The sequence below is a fragment of the Galeopterus variegatus genome, unplaced genomic scaffold (genome assembly GCF_000696425.1).
Source record: "Galeopterus variegatus unplaced genomic scaffold, G_variegatus-3.0.2 Scaffold657, whole genome shotgun sequence".
Classification (NCBI taxonomy): Eukaryota; Metazoa; Chordata; class Mammalia; order Dermoptera; family Cynocephalidae; genus Galeopterus; species Galeopterus variegatus.
The window spans coordinates 235,846-249,654 of NW_007726768.1; the positions used below are offsets into that span (position 1 = coordinate 235,846).

At 38.4% G+C, this 13,809-nt stretch overlaps 1 protein-coding gene and 1 pseudogene across 1 annotated transcript in view; both read right to left on the reverse strand.

Annotated features, from left to right (window-relative positions):
• The window catches only part of MYO9A (myosin IXA), a 331,403-nt gene that overhangs the window by 184,958 nt on the left and 132,636 nt on the right, over positions 1-13,809 (reverse strand). The window contains exons 11-12 of the mRNA XM_008571047.1: positions 12,228-12,362; positions 2,885-3,006 (exon numbers count right to left, since the gene is read on the reverse strand). Of these exons, the coding sequence (XP_008569269.1) occupies positions 2,885-3,006; positions 12,228-12,362 (257 nt within the window). The remainder of the gene's footprint in view (positions 1-2,884; positions 3,007-12,227; positions 12,363-13,809) is intronic.
• On the reverse strand, positions 6,622-8,212 carry LOC103589158 (annotated as a pseudogene).

Sequence of the window (13,809 nt, forward strand, 5' to 3'; positions counted from 1 at the left end):
GGGATGGTAAAGCATAGAGACAGAAGGAGTTTAGGACATGCCACCCCAAAATATGCTTTTTTGACATATTGATTATTTTGAGTTGAAGGCACTTGAGAAACAGCAAATGTAGGAAGGACTTCTTCTGACTTTCTCTTTTCTACCTAAAAATAGGCCATAAAATTTCCCATGAGAAAGATGCCCTCCCTGTACCAGGAAGAGAACATCCCTATCACCAGAGACTGGAAATCGACACTGAAATGGATCTGTACAAAAAAATAACCCTTATTTTCCACTAGCTTTTCCCAATATATCTTAGTCACTTCCCCACAATTCATTGCCCCTATTCTAAACCCTTCATCTTGTCATTTCTTCACAAATATATTATTTCTTTGTCTAAAAGGTTTATATGCTTTCTGCCCTAATCACTTCTTCAGGTCTTCATTTTCGTGTGAGGACTCCCATGCAAAATTCTAATAAAACTTATATATTTTTTTCCTGTTAATCTGTCTTATGTCATTTTAATTCTTAGGCCCAGTCAGCGACCCTAAGAGGGAATAGGAGAAAATTTTCCTACCTTACAAGACAAAGATGGCCCACTTACAAGGGGAGGTACTAACCAGAAGACTGACTCATAAAGCAAGGAAAATATTATGGATTATTAAAAATTTTTATGGAGGACGGAATATAGAAACATAATTGAAGGGATGATTAAAAGGTTATTCAGTCCAGTCTCCTACCTACAACAATACCCTGGCAGATGATGCAAAATAATTACTATGGGGAATCATATATATATATATACACACATATATTTTTTTTCTTTTCTTTTCCCATGGCTGGCAAGTATGGGGATCCAAACCCTTGACCTTGGAGTTATCAATACCGCAATACTGTGCTCTAACCAATGGAAATCGTATTATTTTTTGAAGCACTTGCTAATCAGCTCTAATGATGAAAAAGTTCTTCCTTTTATTGAGCCAAAATCTGTCTCTCTGTAATTTCTGGCCATATGGCTTAACCCCTGAAACTTATTGGTATCAACAAAGAGGTGACATTTTCCTCACTGAGCAATATTTCCATCTATGTTAGGTAGCAACTGGCCAGGAAAATATAGTCTTTGCATAATAAGATGTTCACTCAATGAAATTTTGCTTAAAGAATGATAGAACAGACATGAATCCCTTGCTCTATTTATGTTTTAGTTATATATTCATTACCTCAATTGCTATTTAAAAACACCTTAAGATATAACGCAGCATAGTCATTTATCATCATTTCCTTTTAGCATGCAAGCAAACTGAAGATCAAGGATATTGAGATAGGCTAAAGGCAGTTAATACAGATGGTATATAAACCCTGAACTTCTGACTCTAAAGCCTAAGTATTATAGGGAAGCAGTATAATACAATACCTCAAAGCACAAGCTTATTAGTCAGAAATACCTGGAGGGTTTGACTGTCAAGTCCACCATTTACTACCTATATGGTATTTTTCTTGAATTGCTTAAACTACTTTGTTGTTGTTGCTAAAAAAATACCTCAAACAAAATGAACTGCTTATCATTTCATTATCAACAACCATCTCAATACTGTCCACCATTTACTACCTATATGGTATTTTTCTTGAATTGCTTAAACTACTTTGTTGTTGTTGCTAAAAAATACCTCAAACAAAATGAACTGCTTATCATTTCATTATCAACAACCATCTCAATACTGAATATCAAAATTACCTATGAACTTTTCCCAAATAAAGATACACCAGATGTAAGGTATACAAGCAGAATTTAAAACTACTAAAGTTACTATTATAAGAGATTATGTTTCAGGGCATATAGAACAATATGAGAAACATTTACAAAACTCTGGACAGAAAATTAAAATATTTTTTATTTCTGTTAGCTGCCTTTAAATTCATTTAGATTAATGGAAACAGACTACTGATAGAGTGGGTTAGAGTGGATACTGGACATAACTGTTAGCAGTACCTTACCCACTATACTTTTCATTCTGACATCTTATTTTCTATTTGTATGCAGTAATTCTGTGAGTTTATGGCATATTAATAGGATGACATATAACTTATCATGCTAAACAGGATATTTCTGACAGTAAAAGGAGTCATTTTTAATAACTAAACTGGACAACAGTCATAAACTTTAGACTGTCCCATGCAACCTGATGTACCTGTAATAGTAAATCCCCAATATTTTCTATTCTAGTTTAATGGATATATTAAACTAGGAATCAGGTAAATTAATTCAATTTCTAAAGTTTTTACTAAGTAGTCATAAAAAAACACACACAATCTCCTCATTTCAGTTTCTCCAATTCTAGATTTGTCATCTCTTAGGATAATTTAACTATAATATTTTATAGAGTGTTGAGAATACTCTAGAGGATGCTAATATGAAGCTTTATTTCTGAAGATTATATTTAAGTTTGGTATACTGAACAGTGTTAACAAGAAATGGCAAATATTTGGCTGATCTTTCACTTACCACCTGTGCAGTCACGGCAGACATCACTAATCTATCATGATATTCTTTTCTGCTAAACATGAAAACTGCAAATACATCTCATATATAAAACTCAATGAAAAAAGAAACACATAACCAAAATATACATATATGTCAATGAATTTAACATCAAAGCATGTAGAAGAAACCTCAAAAAATTTTAGGAAAACATTAGTTCAATAGCGAAGTCTATCCTATTTACCTGGAAACGAACACATATAAAAAAATTTCATAAAGTTCCATATCTAGAAACAAACACAGATTTTAAAAATTGCATACAAGGGAATCTTTGGCTCTTTTTTGATAATGTAAGAAGAAAGTTAAAACTTAAGAAGACATGAAAAGCCCAAATGGCCAATAACAACATTGAAAAGAATCACTCACTTGCTTTCTTCATCCAAAAGATGGAGCAGTCCTGTTGGTTTTTTGCTAATGAGATTTATGCAACAGGTATTATCAATATAATCTATGTTGTGCCAGCTAATACCTTCAGTTCTATATTCCTCCTAGGAAAACCAAATAACAAAATAACAATTTATTCGTCTTGCAGAAAATAATAGGCATATGATAATAAGGATCAAAAAGCTTTTACCAGGCTTAAAAGAACAGTCTAGGTTTTATTTTTCAATCACCAATCCACACAATGGATGTACCACATTAGTTGCATAAATTTTGATACAATGTATATCAGTTTTCTTCAGAAAGCACATGCAACAAAGTATTTTGGCTAGTATTCTATTTCTGAGACCACTCTGATCAAAATTTAAGGCTAGGTTTATTTTAGTCACACTATCTGATTATTCCACTAAGGAAAAATATACAACGGAGAAGCCTAATCTCTCCCACATCACTCTAAGCCATCAAAAAGGGCTGTGAGTGTTTGTTGGAGCATCAACAATTAATTCCCCCCCCCCCTTTTTTTGTCTTTTTTCGTGATCGGCAATGGATCGCAACCCTCAGTGTCGCGCCTGTACCGGACCGGGACCGGCAACGGGATCGCAACCCTCGGTGTTGCGCCCACACCTCGCTCAGCCAGTGAGCGGCCAGTCTGTATGTGGGATCCGAACCCTTGGCGGGAGCGCCACTGCGCTCCCAAGCGGCGCACTGTAGCAGTACGCCACCGGGCTGGCCCCAACAATGAATTTAATAAAACAGAATTTCTTGGGTAAGTGAGAGACCATCACCTCCAGTGATCAAGATATAAATCATGTGAAATTCATATACACTTAACTTCAGCAAAATAAAGTCCTTAGAATGTTTAAAAAAAAAAAAAAGTTTAATATTCCAAGGTTAAAAAATTCAAAGCTCAGGTCTTGGGCAACTATTTAAAATCCTCTTATGAAGCACCCATTTTTCCTTACTCTTTCTCTGTACTGGGAAATACTCTTATTCATCCTTAGGTTGCTTTTTCAGAAAGGTACACCTGAGAATGTAAACAAGATACATTTCTACACTGCAGAGATATTTAGGCACCAAGTAAAGCATGCCGTTTACCTGATGGTTTTGGTATTCACTGATAAAACTTGTACAAATCAATATAGCGGTTTTGCAAAATAATGATTTTTTAATTTATCATTCTTTCTGTATTTATTATTATCCTGTAAAAAAGAATAACCCTAAAATAAATTATAGTTACTCTAATTAGGAAAGATAAATGCTTAATTCTTTCCTTTTAAGTAACAATTTCACAAGAACTGTTTTATAGAAGTCACCTCCAAATGCTAGTAAAAAAGGTTTTTTCTTCTGTTCTTTTGCAGAATGGTTAAGAAGCATACTAGATAGCATGAGCATAAAGATTTCTATGGGCATTAGTAGAAGTCCAAAAGTCCTCCTCATCACCTCTTCCCAATGACCATCCAACCCCTCTTGCCCAAAGTTAGGTTATAATATAATTGATAAGATTTACCTATTTATAAATAGCATCTAAATAGAATCACACAAGTCAAATTCTTTTTTTTGTCTTTTTTTTAATTATTCAATTTATGTTTCAATAATACATCCATTTTGTTGGATGCACCTGTATTGTCTATGGTTGTTTTCTCAATATAACACAAAAGTTAAGAGTATATGGTCCAAAAAACCTAAAAGACTTATTTATCTGGTCCTTTACAGAAAAAGTATGCCAAACTCTGCTACAAAGCATTAGTTCTCAAACTTTAACATCCAACAGAATCACAGGGAGGGCTTGTTAAAACACACTTTTGCCCCTATTCCCAGAATTTCTTTTTTCGTGTCCGGCAACGGATCGCAACCCTCACTGTCGCGCCCGTACCGGACCGGGACCGGCAACGGGATCGCAACCCTCGGTGTTGCTCCCGCACCTCGCTCAGCCAGTGAGCGGGAACCGGTCTGTATGTGGGATCCGAACCCTCGGCAGGAGCGCCGCCGCGCTCCCAAGCGGCGCACTGTAGCAGTGCGCCACCGGGCCAGCCCATATTCCCAGAATTTCTGAATAAGGTAATATAGGGCCCTTAGAATTTTCACTTCTAAAAAGTTCCCAGGTGATGCTGATGCTATTAGGAGGAAAGGAGGAGCAACACTTTGAGAAACACTGTTGTAGCGTATTCCATTGTATTTATATACAGCAACTTAATTACCCATTCTGTTATTGATAGACATTACACTTATCCCCAATTTTTGGCCATTAGAAATAATGCTATTATGGGCCGGCCTGTGGCTCACTCAGGAGAGTGTGGTGCTGATAACACCAAGGCCATGGGTTCGGATCCCATATAGGGATGGCTGGTTAGCTCATTGGGTGAACGTGGTGCTGACAACACCAAGTCAAGGGTTAAGATCCCCTTACTGGTCATCTTTTAAAAAAAAAAAAGAGAAAGAAATAATGCTATTATGACCATTTCTGCACAGAACTTTTGGTGTGCATTTATACATATTTTGAGAGTATTATTTTATGGCTATTCTAGAAATCATTCTTATCAAGGTCTAAAAGAAATAAAGCCTTCAATAACTCAGCAGTTAATGCAAAGATCTTAGAATACCTTAAATTCCATTTATTTCCTTCTTAATTATATGGCATTGTTGTCATGTTTTTCAGTTCTATTTAAATATTAAACTATAAATGTTATTTTTATCTTTATCTAATTTAGTTAATATTCATTTAGATTCACTCACTTTTTATAATTCTCATGATTTTCATTCCTTCTTGCACCTCTGGGCTATAATTGAGGATAAGTTAGCTACTGCCTAAACAGCATGCTTTAGTTTTAAAGAAAATATCTCATTGTCTTCTAGCTTTCCCTGTTTCCACTGAAAGGTCTGCCAGTTTTATTGGTGCATGCTTAAAGATACAGATGATCTCTGACTTATGATGAATTGACTTAACTCTACAATGGTGGGAAACTTTCGTAATTTTGATGTACTTTAAATTTTGAATTTTGACCTTTTCCTGGGCTAGCAATATGCAGTACATAATCTACTCAACAATTTATTATAAAATAGACTTTAAGTTAGATGATTTTGCCCAACTGTAGGCTAATGTAAGTGTTCTGAGCACATTTAAGGTAGGCTAAGCTAAGCTATGATGCTCCCTAGGTTAGGTGTATTAAATGCATTTTTGACTTACGATACTTTCAACTTATGATGGGTTTATCAAGTCATAACCCCTTCATAAGTCAAGGAACATCTGTACTGTCTCATTTCCTCTCACTGCTTTTCAAAACTATTTCATTTCATTTTTCATGGTAAGAAGATTTTTATTTGAAATACAGTCTGAGCAACATGAGTGTAACCAAGAGGAGGAGGAGCTAGCCTGCCTGGGGCAGCAGCCTATCTAATGGCACAGAAGTAAAAATACAAACATTCCAATGGCTGTGTGCCCCAAACGCCACTTGTCAGGAAGGACAGAACAGCAGCAGAACAAAGACCCACCCACATCTTCTGAAAGGGATCTAGCTATCAGCACCTGCCTGCCTTTGCCACACTTCCTGTTCTCCCTGGGTTCCAAACAGAGGAGTGATGCAGAAACTTCTCCCACACAGAGAGACATGATAAGCCAATGTGACAATTAGTCCTCAGGACTAATTCTGGGGAAAAGAATCAGAGAGCCAGGCTGGGCAGACCTCTCCCAGGGGGACTGTCAGCACCCCTCACCACTCTCCTTCTCAGGCTCTGAAGGCAAGAAGGAGAGCTGGTGTCTGCAGGCAAGTAGAGATCTGAGAAATCCCCCAGCTGAAGGCAGCAACCTGGGGGCCTCCCAAAAGAGCACAGCCGCTGAGGGGTTTCAAGCTGAGTTGACAGCACTGGTGTTGGGCCCCATCAAAAGCCTTGTGGACAATGAAGAGGTGGTAGCTGGGGAAATTGGCAGAGAGGTAGCACAAGCCACAGAAGAGACACTGGACTTTGGAGCTGTCCATCTGATGCTGAGGTATGTGGCTCTGAAACTTGAGCTCTGAGTCTGTGGCAAACTAAAAAAGGGAGCTTGTGCCTTTGCGTGGAATAGCCAGTCATGCATTGCTGATGCATGGAACATCCCCTGCTCTACTGACTGGTCTTTTCAGATGGATCACCTCAGGGGAATGTCCACCTGGAGGACTGACTTTGGATGTCTGGCTCAAATCACAGTTTCTGATACCATGCATAAGGCTGATGTGGATCTCCAAGGAGAGAGGGCTGAGGAAAGCTGGAGCTGTCCTCTGCGCAGTACGCACAAGTGTAGACCTTCTTAATGTGTCATAGTTGCGAATGTGTTTGTGTAGGCTCTTGTGGGTGTGCAAGGACTACTGACAGGGGTACTGCTTCCAAGTCCAACCGTGGCTCCTTTTCATCTGGGACACATAGCTCTGCTGATCGGGAACCCACTCCTGGCAGGTCCAGCCAGTGTTCCTCAGCCAGGGCCTGGCTTCAGCTCTGCGATGAGCTTCAGGCCTGCCCCAGCACAGGGCAAGGAGCTGCCCTGAGCAGCCACATTAGTGGTTGGGGGCTCAGTGGGAACCTGAGAGCCAGGGCGGCTTGAGAACGCACCCATTGAAGGCTGGACGCTTGAAAGCTCATCCACATTTCGGAGAACACCATGGGTGCTCTTGACATGTTGATTCAACTCTGTCTTCTGCACAAACAAGAGCATACACTCACGGCACCTGAAGATGCCACCTGTGTCTTGCTGACATTCTGGTACAAATGCTGCTGAATGTGCCTCTTCTTGTTGAAGACCACTTCATAGGAGCACTTATAAATGAACTGGGAGGGTCTGTGGGGCTGGGTGGTGTTCTGGGTGGCACTGTCGTCCACGGTGTTGCTGGAAGTCTTGAAGGCCATGGAACAGAATGCACTTTTGTGGAAAACCTGGCAGTCTCGCTCTTGAATATGACTTTTTAGCAAGGCCAAAATCAAGTGGATGACACCACAGTGGATGCACCTGTAGCCTATCTTGAGGGCAAAGTACAGGTAATTCTGCTTTATGTGGGTCTGGAAGTAGGCAGAACAACAGAGGACCCCACACTCTGGGCAGCAGGAGGGGGACATGTGTACATTAATCTGCTGGTGAGTACAGAAACTGCATTCATTGGGCAGCAGCATCTGGCATACCTGGCAAGTCAGCCCCTCAGTTTCCTCCATTGTCCTCTAGAAATGAGCAGCTAGGACCATGTAGTCCAGCATCTGCTTGTGACATTCAAGACATTTGACTGCATACCGGATGAGCTTCACCAGGTCTGGGTAGAGCAGCAAGCTGGAGGAGGGGTCTGGCTCTGCCATGTTTCATTGTCTTTGGTTTACTACAAAGTTCCTAGGTATGACTGTCTTTGTATTTATCATGCTTTGGATTCTCAGAGCTTCTCAAACAGGAGCTTGTTGGGATTTTCTTTGTTTTGTGTTTGGAAGATTGTGGAACATTTTGAACCATTATCTCTTTAAATACGACTTCTATCCTATTCTCTTTCTCTCAAACACATCTTTCCAGAATTCCTCTGACACATATTAGACCTTTCACTATGCTTCATATATTTCTTATACTCTTTGTACTTTCCTTTATCTTCATTCATTGGGCTGAGTGTTTTCCTCTGGCCTATCTTCCAATTCACTAATTTTCTCTTAACCCTTATCTAATTAACTATTAAAAACCATCACTGTGTTCATAATTTTAATGTACTTTTAAGTTCTAAATTTTCCTAAGCTTGGAATTTTTTTTAATAGTTTGTAGTTCTTTAATAAAAATATTACTCTTTTTAAAATTTCTTGAAGCCATAGTTACTTTAAAGTTCATGTCTGATAATATCATGATCTAAATCCTCTACAGTAGTTTATTGTCAAATTTCTCTAGGATTTTACTGATGTTGGTTTGCCTCCCCCTGCACCTCCCAATGTCATTTTCTTTTTCTTTTTTTGACTGAGTGCTGGACCCTGTACATGAAAAATTATAAAGGTAATTTTAGCACTAGGATGATCTCTTCCTCCAGTGGGAATTGAATTTGCTCTTCTTGGCAGGTAGCTAAGAACACTAAGAAATTCTACACTATTTTAATTTAATCAACAACTGAGATGATTTCGGAGTGAGTTTCAGTCCCTATGATGCCCGATTTATTTCTGGTTTACCTTTACTCCTAAGATGTAACCCTTTGTAAGACTCAACCTAAGCCTATAGGAGTTACCAAGGGCCTCCTCCTTGCGTTTGAATCAGGAGAAATCTCTGCTCAGCCCCTCAGCCCCTCGACCCTGGCTCTTTTAAAATCAGCAACCCTCTACCAGAATAGAGGAATATCTCTAGGAACAAGCAGCCCCAAATGCTGAGCTCACCACCCTGATTTCCTTAGGCTCTGTAAAACTTCACTTATTTGAAGAAATGCTTTATTCCAAAGCATTCGAGTATATTTAGTTCAGTATTTTTGCTTGTTTTCCAAGGCAAGGTTAGTCATAGTTTTCTAGTCTGACATTACCGGATGGAAAAAACCAACTTGATAGATTATGAACTCCTCAGATAAGATCCCTGCACTCTAAATTTTCTATCTGCAGTGTTTAGCACAGTGTCTGCCACATGACTATTGTTCAATTTACTGATAAATCATTGATGTGAAGAATAACTCTGAACAAGTAAAGGAAAGAAGGAGAGGGCAGTATTACAAATGACAATAGAAATTACCTCTGCAACTACCTAGATTCAAGGCTCAGAATCACTCAACTAGACTACTTCAACTAACTCACAGATTGTCCCCTTCACCTCTCTTCAGTCCATCTTCCACAGTTCCAGTTCAATTCCCCTGCTAAATATACTTCAAATAGCTCCTCACTCTCTATAAGAAAAATTCTAATCATCTCTACGTGATATACAAGGCCCCAGTTTGTAGTATATTGTCACCTTTGTCTAAAGTATCTGTTCCCCATTGATAATCTGGTGAACTCCAACTCACTATTCAAAACTATATTCCAGAATCACCCCTGGGAAATCTTTGAAGACTTTCAGGTAGTTCTAATCAACTCCATCCTTTGCATAAGTACTTTATCTTACATAGCATTTATCATCCAGCATGGCTAATATTACATTTCTCTCCCATCCTATGTGTCTATGTTCTCCTTCTAGACAAAATTTAGAACAAACCAGAGTAATCATATTCAAGATTCTTCCTACAAAATCATCTTTGATGCTTTACTTTTATCTTCTTTTTTTAAAAAAAATTTATCATCTTTACTGATTTTGTATTCAACTGAATTTAACAAATAATCACTAGTTACCCATCTCATACTAGGTACCACTGGTACACATATATAAGACACAATATATTTAAACTGCCTTAAATCTCTTATTCCCAGCAAATCCATTTTAAATGGAAAAATATGAGAAGAAAACAAGAGAATAACACAGATGGGATGGCAATGAGGTGTATGGTCTCTAAACTTTCCATAAATTACATCCATGGCATATGCACTAGAACACAAAATACAGAAGAGAATGCTGAGACTTGAGGGCAAAAACGTTACAACTTAAAACCAAAATCTTCTGTTCCGTATTTCTAGCACACTGTCCAAAATTATGACATCCATGGTAGGAGGTAAATCTGGATCACCCCTCCCCAAGTAGTTTTAAACACTTTTTCTGTGAATTGTAAGGATTTATTTTTATACAATAGGTTTATGACCAAGGTATTTCTTGTGGCTCTTCCACATCTCATCTAGATTTCTACTTTCTTTTGCTCACAATAAGAGAACATCTTTCTCCTTCAAAAACAATTTATCCAGTCTTCTGTTTCATGATCCACAGAGCAATTATGTTTGACTTGTAAAATACAAAACACGGGCCGGCCCGGTGGTGCACTGCTACTGTGCGCCGCTTGGGAGCGTGGCGGTGCTCCCGCCGAGGGTTCGGATCCCACATACAGACCGGCCGCTCACTGGCTGAGCGAGGTGCGGGCGCAACACCGAGGGTTGCGTTCCCGTTGCCGGTCCTGGTCCGATACGGGCACGACACTGAGGGTTGCGATCCGTTGCCGGTCACGAAAAATGACAAAAAGGAAAAAAAAAAAAATACAAAACACAAGCAACAAAATGCATTCCTCTACTCTTCCCAACATATACATCTATGTGTGAGGGATAAAAGTCATGAAGTTGGCATAATGTAATTAAAAGAACACTAGACTGAATCAAGAGATCTAGACAGCAATCCCAGCTCAGGTTTTGGTTAAAAGCAAGAATTACAGAGCTGAAGTGTTAAGGTTTGAATAATGGCTTTAGGAGTCATCTGTAAAACTGAAATAAAAACAGTAATTGCCTTATAAATAACCCTACTTACTAACACTAAGTAACACTAGTATTTAGCTAAAAGGTTACATGCTTAAAACTTTCTGCCATTGATCAATGTGGCCAGGACTAATACTTCTTGGGGTACTGTTAACCAGCCATTATACCCTTTAAGCAAAATAGAAGAGCTTACAGCTAGGACAGAGGGCAACAAGCTCCAATGATAGGATTTGATGACAGAAGGACCTTTTCCCCCCGTTTGATAGACCTGTTAGCTGTTGTTATCTTCATATCCATTTTCCAGTCTTCACCATTTCCCCTAAGTTTAATGTGATGGGTGAACCCTGTTTCTGCCTACGTCCTTCTACACACGCTGCAATTCTAGATTACAATCTCAACCTGTTACTGATTTCAAACTTAGTTTGAAGAAAAAGCCCACATTTTGTCTGACCCTGCCTTTATCCTAACAATTCTCATAGAAACTAAAAGCTCACTCTTTATGCTAACATGATTCTCACAAGAAATATCCAGTTACCCATGTTGGTCTCTCCACACTGTCCTGTTTCCTTGTATCCAGACTCGGTATTGACTTGAGATTTACTAATAAGCTCCTCTACCCCATCCTACAACTAAGAGACCAAAGCAATCAACCATAATTAGCATTATACACAGTGACCACGTCCATGGTAGCAATTAAAACTCACTATCATCAATAACGACCCCAAACAAACCCACACATCTTTTCATTCAAATCTACACTCAAACAAGCACATATAAGCAAATCTATTTGGGAATGATAAAAAAAAGAAAACCCTGTATGACACGACTCAGAAACTAAGCCCTGATTTGTCATTTGCTTACAATAATATGAGGACCAAAATATCTGTATTAAAATACAAGATTTAAAATGGGTTTTGAAAGTATTGTCTATCTTGACTGTGACTCAAAAACTTTGTGTGTGTGTGCGTGTGTGTGTGTGTGTGTGTGCACGTGCGCGCGCGTGTAGAGGGCAGAATAAGCATATACATATTTAGGTACTCACTTGCTCCAATTTAAAGATATGCTGATTAAAGTAGTGTTGCAAACGTTCATTAGCAAAATTAATACAGAACTGTTCAAAGCTGTTATTTTCATAATCTTCAAACCCAAAAATATCAAGAACACCAATGGACAAAGTCTGCAAAGGAAGAGAAAATTTTGGTTAGAAAATGATGCTGAAATTTGTTTAATGAATAATATCCACAATAGAAGTAAGAAAATGTTCAAGTCCTCCTACAGCAGTGGAGAGGGGAATGTTTTGGGCTAGTATTCAACCAAAACATAGCCAAAATAAAACCCATTTTAGCTCTCATTATTTTCATCCTAATTATAAAAATAAATCAAAAAATTTTAACAAATGTAATCCAGAGATTACTTTACAAAAATGTACAAAGCAGGGTTAATAGTCTGTTATCTTAATCTCAGAAATCCCTAAACTGCAAGAAATCCCTAAGCTCAGAAATCCCTAAACTCCATGAGATTATGCAGAAATCAAAAAGTTACTTAAGTCAAGGATCTGCAGAGCTAGGTTAGCCCTGGTTATGTCAAGAGGACCATACAATTTTTCCTATTTTTACTTCTATATCCCAATAATGGAATTCTGCCTTAAGAACCAAACTAACAAGTGTATTTAATCAGTCATATACAGGCTAGGAATGAAACTAGATATCAGAACATGTGGTTTCTTAAAGTAAAAAATTTTTTATTTTTATGAAAAAAAAAAGTACAAGGTTTAAACTGTTGTATAGCTCTGAAAGGATTATAACAAAAAACAGCAATCCCTTCCTCATCCTCAATGTTTGCTCCCTAAAGTCAACAACATTCATTTAGCAGAATTAATCAAATACTTAGCATAGACCTTTAACAAAATCTCTTGCCGGAGGAAGCCGCTACTAGGTAAGCTGCTACCACTGCCCCAGGCCCCGCCAGGGTCCTGAGGTATGGAGCCGGGAGAAGCTGAACCCAGCTGCAACCAGGTAAAGAACATACCAAAAACACCATTTTCACATGGGTAGCCCCCCATAGCCACAAGTGCCATGGCTGCTGCAAAAGCAGGTAGTCTCTACAGAAGCAGTCACAGCCACCATGCAGATGGCATGCCAGACTTTCAATTGCATAGACACAAGGAGAGGAACCAGCAACGGCCAAAAAAAAAAAGAAGAAGAAGAGTTCCTCTCTCTCCACAAAGCACACTCCAGAGTAACAGAAGAAGCATGTGATTTACAACAATGGGGGAGGACTTGATCACACCTCTCAGTACTGGACAGATCATCTAAGCAACAAACTAATAGAGAAACAGTTAATCTATGAGATGGAGACAAGAAATCTGTAGTTATTGGGGGGGGGGAAGATTGGACAAAGGGCATAAAGATGTAACAATGAATATGCTAATAAAAAATTTTTTTAAAAAAAGTCTTACCTTTATCATTCATTACATCAATTTGCCCAGTATATATAACTTTGCCCTCAAATATTTTAGCTACTTGGTATAACAGATAAGTGCTTACTGTATTTCTCAATATTTTAGTTCTAGAAATTATCTTTCTAACTTCTTACTATGGATGACAGGAATTCAGCTCATAGAT